The sequence below is a fragment of the Lonchura striata genome, chromosome 9 (genome assembly GCF_046129695.1).
Source record: "Lonchura striata isolate bLonStr1 chromosome 9, bLonStr1.mat, whole genome shotgun sequence".
Taxonomy (NCBI): Eukaryota; Metazoa; Chordata; class Aves; order Passeriformes; family Estrildidae; genus Lonchura; species Lonchura striata.
The window spans coordinates 14,012,343-14,033,237 of NC_134611.1; the positions used below are offsets into that span (position 1 = coordinate 14,012,343).

Here is a 20,895-nt window from a genome sequence, read left to right on the forward strand (position 1 = left end):
GAGGAATCAAAAGCAAATATATTGTTGACTTTGGGAAGGGCATTGCTTTCACATGTCTTATTTTCCAGGAGATGTTCCCATTCTCTGAACAGAAATGGGGCACAAAGGAGACTTACAGGGACTTTTGTCTCTTGTGCTCAGGGGCAGCTGGCAGGCTGCAGGCTTCTGGCTCACACAAGAGCAGCCCTGAAATGAAGCTAAAATATGCCCCATTGCACATAACCTATGGGATGGAGGTCTGCAGTACATCAGCACTGCAGCTGGCCTCAGTGCAGATCCAATGCAGGCATGAGCTGCTTTCCATGTGCTCATCTCCCTTCCAGCTTCCACAGCCTGTGGAGGAACTTGCATGAGGAACCTTAGTGCAAATAAGTGCCAAGGACACAACCAGCTGCCTCTTTCAGCCTCCCCAGGTCCTGAATCCATTCTCATCCTGTGTCTCTAAGTGTAATTGTATACAAGAAAAATCCTCTCCAGGCTTGTTCTGTTTTATAGACTGCCTGATGGGATTATCTTTCCTGTCATTTTGAAGCTTGTATAAGCATACGATTTACACCACTCAAGCTAAATCACACTCAAGACATTCTGTTTGTCTAAATTGTTTTCAGGATCAAGTAATTTATTTACAGATCATGTTATTTATTTAGGAAAAAAATGAATTTAAAACTAGAATTTTTAAAATAAATGTAAGACAGAGGCAAGGAGGACATTGCAGTCAAGTACCAATAGCCTGTGGAGCGGATAAGTGCCAAATAGCAATGATCTTAAATACTGAAAACTGCACTCTCTGGTCTCAAACCACACAAAGAAAAGGCAACTTATTTGGTCAGGCACAGACTTCCTGGGAGGTAACACTCACTTAGACACTACAGTGATGATAGGCAGCCCAGACATATCCAAGACAGGTAGATCGATTATTCCTGTAGCAGTAACCTTGGGGAAATATTTGTCTGTCATAACCCCAAAGCAGATCAACTAACATTTAGGGACTAAGCTGATGCCCAGTCCAGTCAGTGCAAATTTTTACATTTATTTACTTCCACAGCTGCTGGATCAGACCTATTGGGACTGCAAAATATCATACAAGCTTCTCTTTCAACTGGAAGAGCTATAAATGTGCAAAGAGCTGAAGTCAGGAACAGCCAGGTGGAATTTGGCTGTGGGTTTATTAAGTAACAGAAACATCTCCCGAAGCTGAAGGGTGTCAACACCCAGACAAGGGTCAGGGGCACACACAGGCTCCTTCATGCACTTGCTCCATGCACAGTGAGTTCATAATTCCTATGGAAATGCATCTGGAAGCAAGTCAGTTATGAGAGCAGATCTCCAGCTGGGAAACTGGTGGCAGTCCCAGGGGTTACTTGGAGCATCACCACCCCACACCTAAGGGCAGGGATGCCTTTCAAAGAGCAACCAGATGAGGCCAAAGTCCACGTGCATTTTCTCCAGTATAGTCTGAAGCCCATACCTGACTTTCTAGGGTTTATTCTTGATTTTAAGTGGTTGTTAAAAAAAAAAAAAAAAAGAAAAGAAAAGAAAAAAAAAAGGCTCATCTAGAAGGGGACTGTGTGCTTTAAAGTGCTTCAGCAGGCTCTCAGAGTCCACTTATTTCTGAGTGAAGATGGATACCTCAAGAGGTTCTCCTCACCAGTAAATAATTCATAAAAGACAAACAAGCCCAGGTCTGTTTGAATTAGAACAAAATATTTCTTTAGAAAAGTGAAGTGATTAAGCACAGGAGGAGCTGGAGATGACAGCTGGTGTCTGCAGCTCCGGATGAGTCACCTTCACTCGCCAAGGCCTCTCTCTCCGGGAAGTGCTGCTGCTTTTTTTTTAACCCTTTGAGATTCCCAGGAATGATTTGTCACCGGGGTTATTAGCATTTCTCCCTTGATATCGACAGCTTGTCTTTCCTTCTTCTAACCGGTGAGTGATTTCTTCACACGCTCACCAAATATAGCCAAATCACCATGGTAAACTTATCGACAGAATCATATTAACAGCTGCTGAGCATTTACAGGGCTGTAAGTTATACAAAAAAAAGAAGGAAGAAAAACACACATAGAAATAAACCAACTCTGATCAGCAGTGACAAGCATTTATTTAGGAGCCACTAGATGGAAATATTTTTTATGTTTAATTGCTAATTATAGGCTACAACAGAAGGGTAGCTTTGGCCAAAATTATCCTTTAAACTGGAGCATTAAGCCAGAATGCTATCAGGATGTAAGCTTAGGGCATCAGGAGAAGAAGGATTTATTTTTAAAGTGCTGTCCTTGTTTAAGTCAAGCCTGAAATTTGCCAATTGAAGTTACATCTCTCCTGACTTACCAAGCAAGGACCTCTGAAGTGTAAAGTCTAGGTAAGAACTGAAAACACATCTATATAAAGGTAGGCCTTTTCAAAATAATTTGCTGAGGATGCTCTGATCCTCCTCTTGCATATTGGGCATCACAAAAGGACCCAAAGGGACCACCAGGTAGTGGGCAGAGCTAGTAGCATCCTTGCTTCTCCACTGTGCAGTGGAGCATCACCCCACTGCCTGCTCTAAGTCAGACTGGACCCAGAGGAAGAAAACTGATGTTCTTTACTCCCCTTTCTCTGCATGTTCAGGACACTCAGCATCCCCTCCCTACCTGCCCCCACATTTGGAGGTAAATTTTTATTAGGGACACATAGAACAGGTATGTGCATGATTCTTAGTACTTACTTGGAGGCATCCAAGTTCTAGGATTGTTTCTGACCAGGTGTTTTTAACCCTTTGGGATTCCCACAAATTTCTCAGGAGCCAAAGCATTTAGTTCCAAACAGCTGGTGACTGGTGGGGACTACTGATGAGAAACCAGCACCCCTAAAGCTGTCTCTGCATCACCCTGCACAGGACACAGGACCTGCTCTACTCCCAGAAGAGCCACCCACCTGCCTGGTGCTTGTAAACATAAAACTGACTTTCTATACAAGGTGAAACACATAAGGAGAGCTGCTTGTATTAAGCAAAGTGCAGAGACCTACAGTGAACTCACTTTCAATACATTTAGATATAGAATAAAAAGACTGCTCTAGCCAGGCCCTCAAACAACCCAGCTGGGCCATGAACCTATGACCACAAGGGAGAAAGGAAGAGAAGATGAAGCATTTGTGCTGTGTGGGGACGTCCATAGTTGGTACCTCAGGCATTTCACCATGCTTCTTGCAAGAGTTTGTGTCTAATAGCTGCTACTTCAGGATTTCTGAGGCTTGGGGTTAGCTTGTGGGAGCTGTAGGCAAGTGAGTAGCCTTTTCCTGTTGAAGGCAGAAATAGGATGGGGAGGAGCCTGGGCACTACCAACAGTGCAAATATATTTGCTGAGATCCCAAAGCTGACTGTGCTGGCTCACCTGGTTCACTCTTCTGCAGCATCCCCTAATCTTCCTAGAGGTCCAAGGGGGACAGCCTTGCAGGTAGCAGTTTCCCATAACCTCCTTGTGCTAACTCAGAGAAGGGCACATGGAGGCTCAGGTATGGTTTTCAATTTCTTCCCTTCAGCCACCTTCCCCATTCAGCTCCTTACCCTCACACACACCCTTTCCTTCCCCAAACTCCTTTGTTCAACAGAACAAAAAAAAAAAAAAAAAAAAAAAAAAAAAAAAAAAAAAAAAACAAAAAAAAAAAAAAAGAAAAGCACCCACAGAAAAATGGTGCTATCTCACCCCATCTGTCCTTAATTTCCCTCCCAGATTCACTTCTTTTAAAGCAGTCCAGCCACCACCAGAGAGTAAGGCTGGGGAAAGATCACAAGCCAGGTATTGGAATGGTTGAACCCAGCCTCACTGGGACCTGGACTGCTTAGAATGGGATGGCAGAATAGGACAGCATCACCACTTTCAATCCCTCCAGCTTGACCTTTGTACCATGAAGCTGCTCTTTTGGGCCCCCCATTCCCAGACAGCAGCTTTCTGGATCCAAGAGAGAATGGCACCATCCTGCTTTAATTCAGTCCTCTTTTTTTTAAGAGTTGTCAGGCACTGTGGGCTCTCTAAGACCTTTGCCCCAGAACTTCAGCAAGTTTCTCTTTCGCTCTGTTAAGTCAGTGGGTGGCCTGGAGCTGCAGAGCTACACCTGCTGCCTCTGGAGAGCCACGTCCCCTCTGTCCTGCTGCAGTGGGCACAGCAGGCTGGGAGCTCCCTGTCAGCTCAGTCATGCCCCTCACTGATGTTCTGCAGTGCCCAGAGACAGACTGCCGTGAAGCCTGGAGCTCCTGCACCCACTAGGGAGCAGGACTGGTGGGATTTCAAGGACTTGCAAGTAGTTAGAGCCAGATCTGCCTGTTCACTGGGGAAGCAACCTGGCATCATCCATCTGTGTCACCTCCAGCATCCCCCAGCCTCCAGGGAAGGAAATACTAGTTCATCTAAATCCAAACCTTCATGCATTTGTATTCAGGCAGATGAACCTACCCCAGGGAGGGTGAGGGGATGTGAAGCATTTAAAAGGAGAGACCCAAAGGGAAAAACAGAGCCACGCCAGGCTGTGACATCAGGATCTCTCATTGCTGGATTCAGGCTGCCAACAAAAGACTCTTCCTCACCAAGGAGCCCTTCTTCCCCCCACCAGAGCAGGGAAAGGGCACCTGGAACCCCAAGAGCCATGACTGATCTATGAGGTGTGATGGTGCTACTGGGAGAAGGAAAGTTAGAAGCAATTTCTATTGCCAGAAGAAATCTCTACCAACTTCCACAAGAAGCAAACTCTAAGAATGAGCGAGGCTCTGGCTCTGGCCTCTGCAGAGCCGGGACCACAAGAGTTACACACAGGACTTCTCCAACCCTCTGTACATCACTCAGGGAAATACAGTACCTGGCAGTGTGAGCTCAGAATACAGGAAGCAGAGGCTTGCTGAAAATACAGACGCTAAAAGCGGTTCAAGCAGGCAGTGCCAAGTCTCATTCTTCATGTAAGAGAGCTCCCTCTAGGTCAAACACTCGGGTATTTCAGAGCCGTCGCTCGTTTGGGATCCCGTGCTCGGACCCGACACCTTTCTTTGGGGAAGTGCTCACCAGTCAGAAAGCCCACAGGCACGCCAGAAAATCTGTGGTTTGTTTTCCCCTCGCAACACGGCCTTCCTGCCGCGGGCCCTGGCCAGCCGTGCCCTGCGTGTGACAAACGCGTGTGTGACACGTGCCAAAGCCACCGGTCCTCGGGACTGCGCCCATCAGAGCGGCGCTGACCCCTGGGTGTATTTGAAGCCCATTGAGATGTGGCACTTGGGGACATGGTTTAGTGGTGGATGTGGCACTGCTGAGTAAATTGTCGGACTCGGTGAACTCACAGGGCTTTTCCAACCTTCTGTGACTCCAGGATGCCGGTGTGTTCAGCTGCAGGCACACCAGGGAAGGAACCAGCCTGTGATTTCTCCAGCCCCAAACCCAATCTTTACCCTGCTTTGAAACACTGATGAATTATTCCACAAACTGATAAGCAGGGGGAGTTCAGAAGAGGCTTTCAAATTCACAGAGCTAGAAAAATCAGATGGAAAAGACTTAATGCTGGAAAATGCTGGACCGTTCCCTGCAGTGGGATCCCAGGAGCTTTGCACAAACTAGTTTTAAGCCCTGAGGTCTTTAATACAACTTCCTGTTTTATTTTTCTTTTACCTAGACTGGTATTTACTAATAAATATGCAGCTGGCTGTATACAGAACAGCAGGTAGCTCCCATTTACAGCTGTATATAACTGACTGCAGCATTCAACACCCTCACTCTGCTATGCAGTATAATACTCACAATAAAACACACACCGTATTTGCAACTGTGTTCATGCTACTATTCTGGTACGTGACACACATTAAGAAACATATTCAGAACATAGAAAAGAATTTACCATTTACATAAAAAAGATGCACTGGGATTTTCAATAAGTTCCAGCATAATACAGTATCATTTTTATATCTTGTCTGCTCCCTTGGTCTTGCTGATTTAATACATTTTTTTCTTTATAACCAGAAACCTATAGGTTGTATATAGATTTTCTTAAGCATAATATATGGTGTCAGTGTGTATTTATAAAACTTTACCATAGAAATTTAACAATTGTCAGAATGACTTAATCCAAGGGCCATCCAGGCCAATATCCTGTCTGCAGCAGTTTTTGCCATTAATATGGATTAGGCAGACAATACCGCTTACTACAACCTAGTTTTAAAACCATGTTAGTGATAATACTACTGACTTGTGTATAAATGGTTACAGAGCACAGGGTGCAGAGAAATAGCATCACCCCTATGAGGCAGGGAGGGAAACTGAGGCAGGGATATGGAGATTTTTTTCACACGTATAAAGAGAGATTATATTTACATATACATAAAATGTGATGGAGATTATATATAACAAGGAGCTGTCTGAGCACCACCCACTCCAGCCCTTGCATCCCACCATGTGTCCCTGGCTGGCACCAAAAGAAGGGCCACAAGCCTGGGGGATGCTGCCCTGGGAAGAGTTAATGGTGGAGGTCTCAAATCCAAGCGCTGCAGGTGTCTGCTTTTGATTCTTTGCTGCTCTTCTCCCAAACAGCTCAAGGATTTCCACGCTCCCTCTTTCTCCTTTACAAATGAGTGTTTAACATAAGAAGAGAGGCAAGAGGAGCCAGGGCAGCCGGGAGATCTCCTACAGCCCTTTCTAGGCAACCTGAGCAGGCGGGAAAAGGCAGCTGGCTGGAGCCCAGTGAGAGAGCAGGGACCATGGGAAGAGACTTCTCACATCTGGTTAAGTACTGCTAAACCCTCCGACGAGCTGCCTAATTATTACAACACTTCTGCCGAAAAATTAATGTGCTTGGCCGTCTGCACTGGGGCAGAAAGGGTAGGAAAGCAGCTGTCAGGATGCAGGCAGCAATGGGAGCACCAAGGAGAGAGGTTTGCAGCACAAGAGAAAGGCAAGGAAGCTCTGCCTGCAGGGATCCTGCTGGGAAAACAGCCCTCTCCCTGCTTTTTTTTGCTGCACGGCCCCCAGGAGAGGACAGTGCCAATGAAGTTGTTAATCTAGTAACAACAGCCCTTGCAAAGAGCTCAAGAGTGATGCCCTGCCTACCAAAATCAACAGAACAACCTGCCAGCATCCCAAAATATAGATAATCATCCCAAGGACTCAATAGCAGGGCCAGGAACGAGACCCAGGACACTGAGGTCGCTTCTGCCTGGCCTCTGTCCACTTTTCCTTCTTACAGAGCCCTCATTTCAGTAACTTCCAGAAAATCCATGTGTGGCATTTTATTTCTGTAGGTGTCTGTAAGAGCTGTAGGTACCAAGGTAGCATCGTTCATATGCGTGTCCATATTCACCTGTGTCTGCCACAACCAGCTAAAAAAGGATGCAGAGAAGACAGCAGGGTCCTGCCCCTCCAGGCTCAGCTGTCTCTGTGTCAGGTTAGTGGGTAAGCCTCTTTCTGCTACAGCTGTGGTGGGATTAATCTCTCTTCCTAGACAAAAAGGTGGGCTTATTTCCCAAGAGGTGTCCAAGTACACCCAGAGAGCTCAGCGAAAGTGGCAGCCTGCTGGGTGCCTTTTACCCACAGACATTTGATGAAATTAATGACACACAAGTAAGTATAAAGGCTAAGACAAATAGAACTGGCAACAACTTGAACCTTTGGCCTGTCCTTTGAAAGTCTCTGGCAAGTCTCAAATCTTCTTGATCTGCTCACTAAAAGGATGACTGTCCCACAATTATTTTCCAAGCGTTTGTTGGCAAGTTGTAGGAGGAAAAAGGCATTTCACTGAAGCTGTTAGTACAAAAGCTCAACTCCAGCCAGGGGCTGGACTCCACTTCAAATTATAATATTTTAAGTACCTGAAAATAAATATTTTGTCAGCTGCTGAGAATTAAGAAGTAGCTTCGACCTTTCAGAGAGGGGAACCCTGCAGAGAGCGGCAAGGCTCAGAGAGTTAGTTGCAAAACAAGCTCTGCCTGAGCCATTCAACCTGTCTAGTGCACACACAGCCTCCCCTCCCATACTCCCAGCTCCCTGCAAGCTGCCCAGAGCCTCTGAGGCACAGCAGGCTATCCTGCACCCAGCAGCTCCTTCCCAGCCAGGAAATGTGCTGACAAAAGGGACTGGAGCAGCATTTTATTATAAACTGGGTGCCAGAAGTAAACTGAGCATTCTTGAGATGGCAACATCAGAGTGACCACTCCACTCCCCTATTCCTCACTGGTGCTGTTGTGTCATATTGTGCCACTCACAGACGTAGGAATTTTGTCCACAAGGATTAAAAATACTCACTTTTGTTTTGTAAAATCAGATTATGACCAAGCACCTGGGTAGATGTACCCATCACCTCTCAGACCTCTGAGCCACAGTGAACACTGTTCGTACTCCAGCAACGGCAAAAGGAGCCCACACAAAGCAGGGGATCTCTGTTTTTCCAGCAGAGCTCAAGGAGTTAAATCCCTCTCCCTTCCCCCCCATCTTTCTGCCTTTGGCCTTTAGATCAGCCCTGGTTGCCAATGAGGACTCATCGAAACACCACCAGGCTGGGCCTGTCAGGAAGGAAACCAGCGCGTCCAGAGTTTTGTTGTTCTAAAGACTTTTTTTTAAATTTTATTTTACTGCTCAGGAAGGAAGCCAGAGCTTGCGCTTCACTCCAAGAATGTTGATTACTCATCCTTCCCTGCATTATTTCTTTTATCTCTCACTTTTATCTACCTTACTCCAAATTTTTACCCTAAATTCTTTCTCTACCATTCCTAGCCACTGATTTCAGCTGTTCATCCAAGTTTCATTAAAAAAAAAAAAATTGGCAACTGTTTCCTCAGAAAAAAAAAATTCCATTTGTCATGTTTATTAAACAAGCCTCCATCCCTCCCCCTACACAGCCATTTCAATCCAGGCACCACGGTTATGACCACTGCTCAAGGGTCTGGGCACTACATGACCACAACCACCCTCAGCTGGAGAATATCATAATCCCTGCTTTAGAGACAGACGATGAGAAATTACTCTGCTTGTCCAAGGTCAATAGAGTCCACAGCACAAGCACAACCTATGCTCAGGGCTTTGCCCAGGCAGCCCTTCCCTCTTCCTGCTCTGCATGGCTGCAAGGATTAGGCACGCTCAGCTCTGCCAGTAACTGTGTCCTTCATCTTCAATACCCCCCCGCCAGTCAAGCTAGAAACGAGCAACACAAGTAAGAGAATTGGTATGTGACGAGTTGATGACACATTTCCTTAGATGCAGAAAAATGTGGGCCCTGGATCACCCAAACGTCAGTAAGCCACCTGAGTACATAGCAGAGAGACTATCAGCAAGTGGTGTCTAACTGCCTTCTCCTCCCAGGCTCTGTAAAATCCATCACACCACCCGGGGGTTTGCTTTTCTTCTTTGCCCAGGTGCAGCTAACAAGCCAGACACAACTGGCAACATCTGGGAGAACACACACAGATGTTTCTCATTGACATCATAACCTTCCCCGGCTTTTACCAGCACGTGCCCACGCCCCAGGGTGGGCGCCCAGGTGGGAGACACACATTGGGTCCTCACAGTGTTCCCAAAGAGACAACCAAAGGTGAAGCTTTTTTTTTAGCTTAAGTTTCTTTCTTCCTTGAGATGTGCCACAAACCTGGGGGCTGATCCGGATCACACCATACACAGCTTCCCCAGGCTCCTACACCCACAACATCTCTGTTACACACAAGTAAAGCCAATGCAAGTTCTCTCTGCCCAGCTCTGTCTTGCTCTAATACAATCCTCCCCTGTTTCCACAGTTAACTCATTGTTTTCATTTTAAGAGGGGAAAATAACGAGATGGTGGGAACATTACTTCTGGCTAATGGAGACAGAGATCTGCAGACTTTCACAGCTTACTTTTTCCAGTATATCCTAGTCCTGATCCAAATATCATCATACTTATTTCAGTCCTGGACCAAATATGGGACTGGACACAACACATTGGCCAAATTAAGACAGAAATAACTTGTAGCATTTTTCTACTTCACACTCTCTCTAGCACCTCTTGCTGACACTAAATTTCTGGTCTGCAGATGCCCTGTTTCCCGCACTACTGAATGTCCCAGCGCCTTCAACACAGCTTCCCTGAACACATTCATCCCAAATCTCGAGTGATGGCAGGCTGCCCATCACCTCCCCACTTCTAAAATCAAAACAGCTTTTTGAGAGCAACACTTTTGTGCACGAACCTAAATACGCAGACAGGAAGGAGCAGCACAAACAGCAGCAACCAGTCCCGAGGAGCAGAGCTGGCAGGAGCAATGCCAGCTGTCCTGCACAGGCTGCATGCTGAGCAAAGTACAAATCTGAGGGCAAAGAAGCAGGGCTGTAAGAGTTTGACTGCGCATTCTCCCCTTCTCTTGTCCAAGGGGCACCTCCTGATGTATGAATCCACTCAGGCTGGCAACTTTTTGATTGTAACCATTAAGTTCCCCTGCTCCTTTTCAGCACAGGGTTGTTCAGGTCACTGATTGCTCCTTCATCTCCCCAGCAAAAAAAAAAAAAAAAAAAAAAGGCATCAGTGGTCCAGCTGACTCCTCAGGGAAGCTGAAGACAAGTGCTCAGGAGGTAAAAGCTGTCACCCTGCCTAAGGACTTTGCTAGAGGCTTATCTCCCACCTCTAGTGCTAGAAATATGAAGTGAAGCTGGTTTGCAATCAGAAGAATAAACAAGGGAAGGAAGCAAACTTCTGCAGCTCCCTCGGTGGTGCTGCAGAGTTTGGATCCTTCTGACCTGCACTGATATCCAACTTCCAGGATTTCCACCCATCCACAACCATCACAAGATGGCCCTTGCGAGATTGCCCACACTGCAAACACTGACAAGGAGACAAGGCTCCCTCTAGCCTGCATAGGCCAAAGGTTGGGCTGGGTGCGGGGCAGCTCTGCTGTAGCACGGCCAGGCCACCCTGACAAGGCTTTCACTCCCCCAGCCAGAGGTGCAGCAGCCAGGGTGTCATTCAGCCTCCTCCTCTCTCACCCACAAACACCCTCGCATCACCTCCTGAGCAACATGGGAGCTCATGTGGGGCCTCTGGTAGGGAATTCTGTGGGGCATCCCCCCAGACAGAGCTGACTCCTAAAGAAATCTTCAATACTGAAAGCAGGGTTGGAGAACAAGGCAGAGCTGTGATCTGGTACCAGGTGGTTTCCCATCCCTGCACAACTGCCAAAGCAGCCTCTCTGCAATGAGGGATGACGATCCTATGCCTCCTGATAGCGAGGGATGCTACAGGACAGACAATTTCACATTCTAAATGGCTTTGCAAGCTGTTTCCTAAAGTGCAGGAAAACAATATAAAAATCAGATTAAAAGGTTGAGTCCTTTTTAATTAAAAATACTTTAATTTAAATCAAAGTCCTAAAAATCCCAGTAGAAAGAAATGGGTCCTTCAGGGCAGTGCCTTTTTACTTGTTGCTCTGTTTACAAAACCAATTCCTTTTGGGGAGGCTGTCACAAGGAGCCTTCACCCCAGCTGCTCTTCCCAGTGCTTTCTGATTTAGTTTCCATGCAAGTGCCAGGAAGCATCCACCTGCCTCCCAAAGAACAAGCCCATGCTTGGGGAGCCAGCCCTGCCAGCCAGCCCAGCAGCTGCAGCTGGATGTGTCCCTCCAGCCTCACCCTGTCCAGGTGTGATGTCTAGATGTGGCACTCCACAGGTAGAAAGCCCAGGTAAAGCTGAAGGATTGCACCTGAGAAAAGCTCATGCACAAAAGCTTTGGATCCTTCTAAATTGAAAACTTAATGTGGTTACTCTGGCAAGATATAGTTACGATTCAGTGCTGCTGGAGGATACCAAGGACATAGTTTCCAGCTTTTCCTTTTAGGGGTATCCAGAGATATTTGGTACCTTCCTTTTTCCACTTCAGAACAGCCCAGGATTCACAAGAAAAAGCACAAAACACATTCTTCCTCTGCAATTCAGTGAGAAAACTGTTTTCAGCCTGAAGTTAGCAAAAAAGGGAAGGTTTTAAAGCAATACTGATTAGAAACTATGTCCCAAGTGAGGAAAAATACGATGGAAGTGTCCCACACCTGAACTCCACAAGCAGTTTTGCTTTCAGCAGGACTCCCTCCGAAGTTATCTGTGTTTAGGACAATAAATCTCTCCTTGCTTTGCTCCTCCCCAACATTGTTTTTCCCCCTCTTCTGTTGCTCAGGCCACTGCTGCAATTCAAGACACCAACAAATGGTCAAAGGAGAGAAGAAAGTGATGGCTAAGAAGAACTCTCAGATTATTATGACCACCCTCGTGTTTTTAAAATAAAGAACAAAGATGAAATGAACAGATACAGTTAGTACCAAACTCAGCATTACCCGACCAACAGCAGGAAAATAATTAAGTTGTAAAAAACATGAATTCATGGTGGTGAACTTGTCCGAAATGTCTGTCACCTGTGAGTTTCTATACTCAGACCAGCAAAGCCAAGCAGGCAAACAGTGATGTTGCATGAAAGGGGAGAAAGACACACATACAGCTTACATGTGTAGATTTATAAAGATGCATATGCCCTTTTTCAAAGGATGTTGCAAATTAATCCAATCCTATAGTAAATTTCCCAAATATAAATCCATTATTTCTGAAGAATTTAAATTGCTCTGCATAGCTGAAAAATGTCCTCCAAAGTCTCCAAATCTGCTATTCCACCCTGAAGAAGAGAAGTGAAACATTCACAGGCTATCAGGCACATTGACATGATAGAGGACCACCAGTGACATGAACCAGAGGATAAAAATCATCACAATTTGCTATCAATGGCTGCTTTTCTTGGAATATGGTATTAAAAGGAAACAACTTCATTCCGACTATGAATTTGCATTAGAAATCCATAATAAAAATAAAGCTTAATATTATACAAATGGGTACAGCTCTCTATAGTGCTCTTGATGCAGATTAAGGTTAGACAGATTTTAGATGACAGTTATTTACCTCAATCTAGCACCATGTATGCACAAAAATAATTTATTTTATAGCTGCAGATATTAGCCAGAAAAAAGAGAAGAGAGGAAATCTTACAGTCTCACGTAAAATATAATTATGTCTGTTTTCCACTCCTTGGAAGGCAAACAAAGAAAAAAAAATGAATCTGCTGCTAGCACTTAATGGGACTTGTCTAAATGATATCAAACAAATAACAACCAGCAGCAATTCACTAACACCTTCACTTCTATTTTTTTCATTGGGGAATTCCAGAAACGTTCAGACCTTGTTGCCTTGAACACTTTCAATCCTACAGAGCAGGATTAGGCCCATGCCTGAGTATGCCTCTTTCTTTCAAGACCTTCAAAATATCAAGGAAAGAAAAATAAATAACACAGGCACTAATGCTTATTCTCCCTCTCCTGAAATGTTCGCCTTCCCCCCTGCTTCTCCCAAATCCTAATGCAATCACCACCAATCAACCAGGAAACTGTTGCTAAGTCTCGAATTTTGCAAGTTAGCAAGTAAAATAATAAAACAATGTTTTAACTGTCAGAGATCCTGGCTCGCAAAGTGCACTTTGGTCATTTCCTTTAATAACTGTAGTTTAGTAGTAATGATTTATAATAGTTCATAATATTCTACTAACTGTACTATATTAATAATACTAATACTTTGCCCTTGCCTAGCGTCTTCTGTCAGGAGGTATCAAAGCGGCACGCTCCGCTGTGAGGGAGGCATCGCTGCTCCCGTGGCCGGGATCGGGAACCACGGCTCCCAGCCGTGCCCGAGGTCAGGATTCCCGATCCCCAGCACGGCACGGCAAGGCCACCAAGTCTGCCTGCGCTTCTCGTGCCGCAGTCCTCTGACAGCAGTCGAGTCTGATCGATGGGGCCGAAGATTTGATGTGATTCATTCCTTCTCGAAAAGCAAGGTTTGGCCAGTGGTTTGGGGGGCCGTGGTTTTGATGGGAAATACTGAGCAGGGTGGGGGGGTTTCCCTGCAATTGTGCAGTAAGTACCCTCCTGCCAGCATCTAGGCACACAGGGCAAAAGAGGAGCGATAAATATTTGCTGCGTCCATGCCCATGTCTCCAGCAGGAGATGGGTAAATGTAACATTTCTGTGTTGCTCACTCCGAAGACGGTGGCTACACCAGCTCTCGGGGAGTCCAAAAAGAAAGAGAGGGGGCACGAAGCATCGCCAGCATGGCAGAGATGACATGAAGGCTGGCCGGATGGCAGCGGCTGCATGGGGAAACATTTTGGAGGAGAAAACATCCCCAGCCCTCCCCCTCAAACGATCAATTAAAAGCCATCCTTCTGCCGAGAGCGGGCGAGGACAGCAAATGAGGGCTGCGAGGAGCAGCGCCCGGCCGGGGTCTGCATGACAATTGATGGGAAGGGGAGGCCGGGGGAGGCAGCCCTATCCCTCCTCTCACCATGGTGATTAGGTATTCCGAGTGCGCCAGATAGCCCCAAATAACAGAAAGAGAAATATAAACTGGAGACCGGCAGATCCAAGGGAGGCCAGATGGCCCCGCAACCGGCAGGGGCTGCTCCCATCCAGCCCTTCCCCACTTTTAACTGTTCAAACATTTCTTTATCCCGACAAGACAATTAAGCCGAACAGCATGGAAAGGAGTCTCTGCAACAGTTTGCAGAGGGAGAGGGAAGGTTGTTGCCAGAAAAGCAGGGAAAGGAGATGATTGCTGCGTGCTCCAAGACCTCCATGCAGCACACTTTACTCCACAAGGATGGTATGTATTTGGTGGAGCAACAGGGATGGATGCGTGGCTGTCATCCCTGCTACTGCCCATCTGCCTGCCCAGCCCTTCCAAAATTCCAGTGTTGCTTCTTCACTCCTACATCACGCAGGGCACTGCATGACTACATGACTTTATTTCATTATTTTACAAATGGAGTTAAACTTGCAATTTCCCATGATTGTGGCTGAATATGATTAGCAACAAAGCATCACTTCACATTAAACCTCAAATTTTACTAGCCTTGGAAGTGGTGCATCCCAGAGGGAAGAGTTGTGAGCAATGGATGTGTGGACATGTGCATTCCCCCTCCAATACATTGTTCCACCACAAAAAGAAAAACCTTCTTGCCCCCAGAACATAGACACACAGCTCTCTACATAGGTCATAACACAAATCCCAGCACGGATCTGAGTGGGTGGGTGACTGCACAGACAGCCCTCGATCTGATTTCCAAAGCACCACATTATTTAGGAATTCATGCTGTGGTCATCATAGCCCTGATGTCCATCACCTGAAGTGTAATTTACATTTGATCAATAACAAACCAGTTGTTTCAAAAGGAAAACTAACTCCATGCTAGAGATGTTCTTTAAAACCCCAAAGTCTAACAAAGAGGTCACAAATACACCACATAACTTCTCCTGCAGACAAGAAATCAGTTGCAGCATAAACTATGTCCAAGGTGAAATATGATTATAAAAAAAATTAATAATCAAAATAATGTTATTATAATCATTCCTACTACCCTCAGCAGACCCAAAGGATGAGCAAGGATTCCAGCCTGCCCACAACTCAAATGTTCATCTCCTGGGCACAGCAGAAGCTGGGCAAGGGCCACCAGCAGAAGCAGAGAAACTAAGATTTTGAGAGCCAGACTCGGGTCAGAGGATGGAAATTGAATCAGTGGCCAGGATGCAGAAGATCACCTTCACACCACAGTCAAAGACAACACTTGATGGAGACCAAGCAGCAGACAGTAATGGGAAAGCATCTTCTGTGGTCCCAGGGAGGCTGGTGGCCTGGGCTGCCCCTCTGCTCTGACAAGGTCCAGCTCTTTGCCAGGAGGTCCTGGCTTTGGCATCGACCTCTGCCTGCCACTTTGTGGGAATGCAGTGCCACAGGAACTGGGTACTATGACTGAAGGACACTGAGACAGGTTTTATTAGAAGTGAAAAAACAGGAATCTTTTTTTTTTCCTCTGATTTTAAAATAGGGCTATAGATCTCTTTTGCAGAAAGGAACATGTCATTTATTTCCACTCCTTCTAGGAATCTCAATTATTGTACGCTTATTAAAGCAAACCCATAAAATATGTCTTCCAGTGCCTTTAACACATGCTTTACAAGAAGCTCCTAAACTCTAACAAATGACATTATTTTTCTCAGTAAGCATGTAAGGGAATGAGCCCATTCAGTACAAGGTATGTCTGCTTATGCCTGGAAAGGCTCCACTTTTCCACATGTTCCCTGTATACTCCATCACTCTGGATGTCCTGAATACTCACATTTTACAGCAAGAGACAGCTTATCTAAATGCAGACATTTCTGCCCAATTTGCTGATTAACAAAGAGTGCAGTCCCACCCAAAAGCACCCCAAAGATGTTGTCCCTTTGTGGGATGCAGGGTATGGGTCCAAGCACTATCCTGCTTTAAAAGTAAGGAAAGGTTTATGCAAAGGGCTGAGCAACCTTTACTGCATTGACATATCTCTTATGGGGCCAGGTGCCAATCTGGAATACTCTGGAACATATCACAAATAATTTTACTGAATTCTGCAAATTTCTTCCACTAGTGAAAGCAGGCTGAGACTTTCCTCCCATGCTGCAGAGGATTAAATAAGCACCTTCCAAACACTCCTTGACGTGCAAGTGTCTCACTTTGATTCTTGTTTTCTTGCAAAATCTTCCAAGGAAAAACCTATTTTTCAGGGAAGTTAAAACTTGGTGATTATATTTTATTAAAAAAAAAAAAAAGCAGGGAGGCAGTTTCTCTAGAAAATCACCATTTAAGCTATGAGGTGAAACAAATATTTTAATGATCTATTCAAGAAAGGATCCTGTACAGTGAAATAGAAGACTACACAGGGCAATCATAGTAATTCAGCTTCCACATAACACAAACACTTTCATCAATCTGAAAAATACACTGAAACGATGAAGCTCTGCAAACCTTAGACATGGGAAGGTGTTGCTGATCTAAGAAAATTTTACAATTTTTCCTTGTGGTCATAGAAAAGCCTAATTACAGTTTTACCTTGAAGCTACAGCCACCTACCTGCTCCATAAGTAGCACAAGTAGGCATCTCTTACAGAGGGTTATATATAACAATTACACAAGGAATCCACAAAACTCCTCAGAGACAACAAACCCCTAAAGTACACTTTTCTACAAAAACTTCAAAAATGTATCTGCAAATGCTAATGCAAAAGAGGATCACCTTTCTATCTGCAAACTGCAGTCTCTCAAATTCTTCACTTCAGAAGTTTCCCTTTTCTGATGGCCAGCATCAAAGAGCATTTGGATCCTCTAAAAGCTCCATAACTTGCTCTCAGCCTTCAGCAAACACACTCATACGTGTGTATGCACACACCAAATAAACTCGCTGTCTTAATGGAGCGAAGTTTCCATCGTGCAGTAGCTATATGTGATGGGAATATGATACAGAGCCAACAGATGTATTTAGTGTACATCATCCTAGTAGCTATAGAAAAAATTTAATGTTGATGAAGTATCAGTATTCTACATTTGCTCTACTGTACTGTGCAGAAAAGCATCTTAAAGAAACAATACAACAAAACACCTTCCACTTCTGCCCAAGTTTTCCAAGCTGCCTGCAAAGTTTTTCTTCTGCTTCCTTTCCCTGGCAAGTCCCCTGGCACGGCACTGGCAGAGGCACTAGCACTCCCTGTGTCTCTGCAAAGCCCCGCTGCTCCCAGAGTGGACCCGCGTTCGACACGCGCTCTTGGCAAAGGCAGGGCACGGCGATGGATGTGGATGCGTCTGTCTGTCCACAGCTGTTCTCCATGTGGTCTAATTCATTTAACAGATTTACTTCTTTAAATGGGGTATCTGACAGGATTTTGCCAGCAAGATCCATAGCAGCTGATGCGCTCTAAATTCATTTAGCCAGCGGACCCTCTCCTCGGCCGCTATCTCTCGCAGTACTCTTGTGAGCAAGCTTCATTTTCCCAGCCAGGTTACATTGATAACGAAAAGAGCATCAACAAAGATGTCTCTAAGCCTTGCCGTCTCACCTGCCTCCCCCATGGATAATTACATTACCAGCTCCCACGCATCCACATGTGCTCCCACCTATAGCCACTTTTCCTACAGACCCAAAAGGAGAGAGGAGATTCTGAACAATGAAAGGAGCTTACAGCACAAAAAGTAGCACGGTCGGGGGTGGATCAGAAGGAGAAGGGGGAGAGACACGAGAGATCACACTGGTACTGCAAGAAATACACGGCTCCTGCCATCAGTGGGAATTGTCCTACCCTCGCAAATAAAAGACACACTTGCAGCATATTTCAAAACCAAAGAGCGATGGATTTAAAAGGCAGGTTGATTTTATGATGACTTTTATTGAAAAGGTACGCTGGGTTTAGGCAGATGTCTTTTAGCATCGGTAAGTTAGCACAGTGCCTAATTCAAGGAGACAGCCTGAGGAAGCAGCGCCGACAGGGGAGAGAGAGCCACAATGTCTCTATTACTCTCCTTGGTATCATAAAGGGGAGAAGAAAAATCGCATCTGAAAGGGAGAGGAAGCAAGAGTGCAGCAGGTTTTTGTTTAAAAGAAAAAAGTAATAATAAAAACAACAACAATAATAAAATAGATTTCTATTAATAAAATTCAACAGAACAAAGGAGCCCATGTGAAAAGCAAACCACTTGCTCCTTGATTACATATCTGGGTTTACAGGAAAACTCTAATCATAAGTTAGCGCTCTTCCTTGGGGTACCACACTCTGTCGCCCCCAGACCACTCCCCATTGTGGGTCACCTCCCAGCTCTGCAAACCTGGAAGTCTGCACTTCATGAAGACAGCTCTGCCCCTCTGTGTAGGCAACTCCACAAGGGACAAGGTGATGGGGGAACAGGGAGTTACAGTCATGAACAAGGGGAATGGGTTCCTTCAGTCCAATAACTGGCCTGCTTTCCCAGCTCTTTTGAGCATATCACCTTTCAGTGGGCACCAAAACGGGGGAAACACTCAGAGAAAGCACACGATGAAACAACTTATTGAGCTGTAAAAACAATTTGTATTTGCCTTAAAGAAGGAGATCAGTGGTGAACAATATTCTAAAATTAACCAGAGGAAAAGGTACTTTTGTCCTAAGCTGAGGCATGAATCGTGACAGTCAGTAATGCATTTGCTCTAAAAATGGTGCTCATGAAGAAAAGGTCAGAAAGAAACACCTGAAGAAGCAGGGGGCACGTGCTTGCTGCAAGATTTGGGAAAGTTCCTGGCTACACATTCCAGCTGCATCCCTGTTTACACATATACATGTATCAGCACCTACAGCTTCACACTGGTGCATGGACAGCTTTCTGCAAGGTCAACATCACCTCTCCAGCTATGTGCTGGAAGGCGAGTTTCCTTCAAGAGCACCTCACCTTAAAATCTGTCAATATCCTTTTGGAAGAACAAGGCAATATTGCATGGCTGAGCTCAGCAGAGGCAGGAAAGGCTTCTTTGCCTTTGCCTCCTGCAAATCTCACAGCACTGCGGGGCAGTCACCCGTTGGGTGTCTCAACAAGTCACAATTAAAGAACCACCAAGTCAACAGAGGTACTTACATCTGTCACTTCTGTCTTCAGGACTGGATGAGGTCTCACGGTCAGAGATGAGGCCAGAAACAGCAAATATCTTCTTCCCTGTATCATCAACTTTGAGGGAGCCGGGGGAGCTGGAGGGGAGCTGCGTGCCAAACTCATACTCCTTCCCATCAGTGTCCGAGAAGCGCAGATGGGGCGAGTCAGTGTCGTGGCAGTTTTTCAGGCGCTTGGCCGGTGTAAAGGCTGACTGGTAGCTCTCCCGGTCTTCAGTGGATGCAAAGGGGCGGAAAGCCCCGACACCGCTGTGGTTCAACATACTGATCGGGGTGCAGTCCAGGTTGGGGGGTGCAAACTGGGGGTGAAGGTGAAGCAAGGATGGAGGAAAGTCACGGTTTGCAAATGCTCCCGGCACCCCGCCTTGGCGGTGATACATGGAGGCAAAAGTATATGAGCCATTGGTAAAGGGGATGTGCACGTCCTTATCTGCTGACACAGGGACCCCAAAAGGCCTCGGCTGCTGGCAGGGAATGGAAGCATCGCGGCTGGCTTCGGCAGTGGAGGCGAGAACCATCAGTGCTGGGGAGGCCAGTGGGTTGGGGAGATAGGGTGAGTTCTCCATCTTGAATGCTGCCCGGTGTAAGTCCATCGGAGTCTCTTTCCTCAGCAGGATCACAAGCAGAACGATCTTCCCCGGAAGGAAAGCAAAGCGATGCCTAGGGATGGAGCGGGGAAAATTACTGGAGCATCATCACCCTTTGAACACTGCAAGGAAACAGAAAGGGAAAGAAAACACAACCAATTAGGTTTCTGCGCTCATTTCTCCGGGATGCTCCAGCAGCAGAGTGGCCACATGTGTTACAAGCCACCGACCGGAGATGCGCCACTGTTCTCATTCAAGAAAATCAATAGACAACTTCACACACTAGTGGAGTCAGCCCTGGCCCTCTAGGTTAAAGGGTATCATCCAGTGCAGATGAATAAAAGGCAAACCAAACATAATAACATGCAGATTTAATAATGCACTAATAAAAAATATTCAATCTAAAATTAACATAGTAACTCCAAATTGTAAGTGGAATTTTATATGGGAAGTGGCATGTATACATAACCACAATAAACTTAAGAAAACCCCCATATACACAACCCTGCTATTTGCTTGGGGGCTGGGGGTGTAGAACCAACATAAAAGTATCCATTGTACACAGTTACCCAAATCAGACAGCACACAGGGTTAGAACTGTACGTGATGCTTGAGACATATGTAACTGACAGGTATTTTCTCTGGCTCTCACAGTACATATGGGTAGATGTGTGCTTGCACACACAGTACTCGATGCCATCATACATATGTATGCACACCATTGGAATGTAGGAATGTGGCTCTCCCGGTGCACTTGTGTAACACACAAACACCCACGCGTGCACACACGGTCCCTGTGAGCCAAAGGAGAA

General features: G+C 45.8%; 1 protein-coding gene across 3 annotated transcripts in view; it reads right to left on the reverse strand.

Moving 5' to 3' along the window:
- The window catches only part of RNF220 (ring finger protein 220), a 212,789-nt gene extending 192,600 nt beyond the window's left edge, over positions 1-20,189 (reverse strand). Inside the window, exon 1 of one of the 3 annotated variants that reach the window (XM_031505551.2) lies at positions 19,465-20,189. In XM_031505551.2, coding sequence (XP_031361411.2) covers positions 19,465-20,089 — 625 coding nt within the window. In that variant the 5' untranslated portion in view covers positions 20,090-20,189. The remainder of the gene's footprint in view (positions 1-19,464) is intronic. The other 2 variants (XM_021528386.2, XM_021528394.3) reach the window with 2 other exon arrangements.
- Positions 20,190-20,895: the final 706 nt, after the last annotated feature.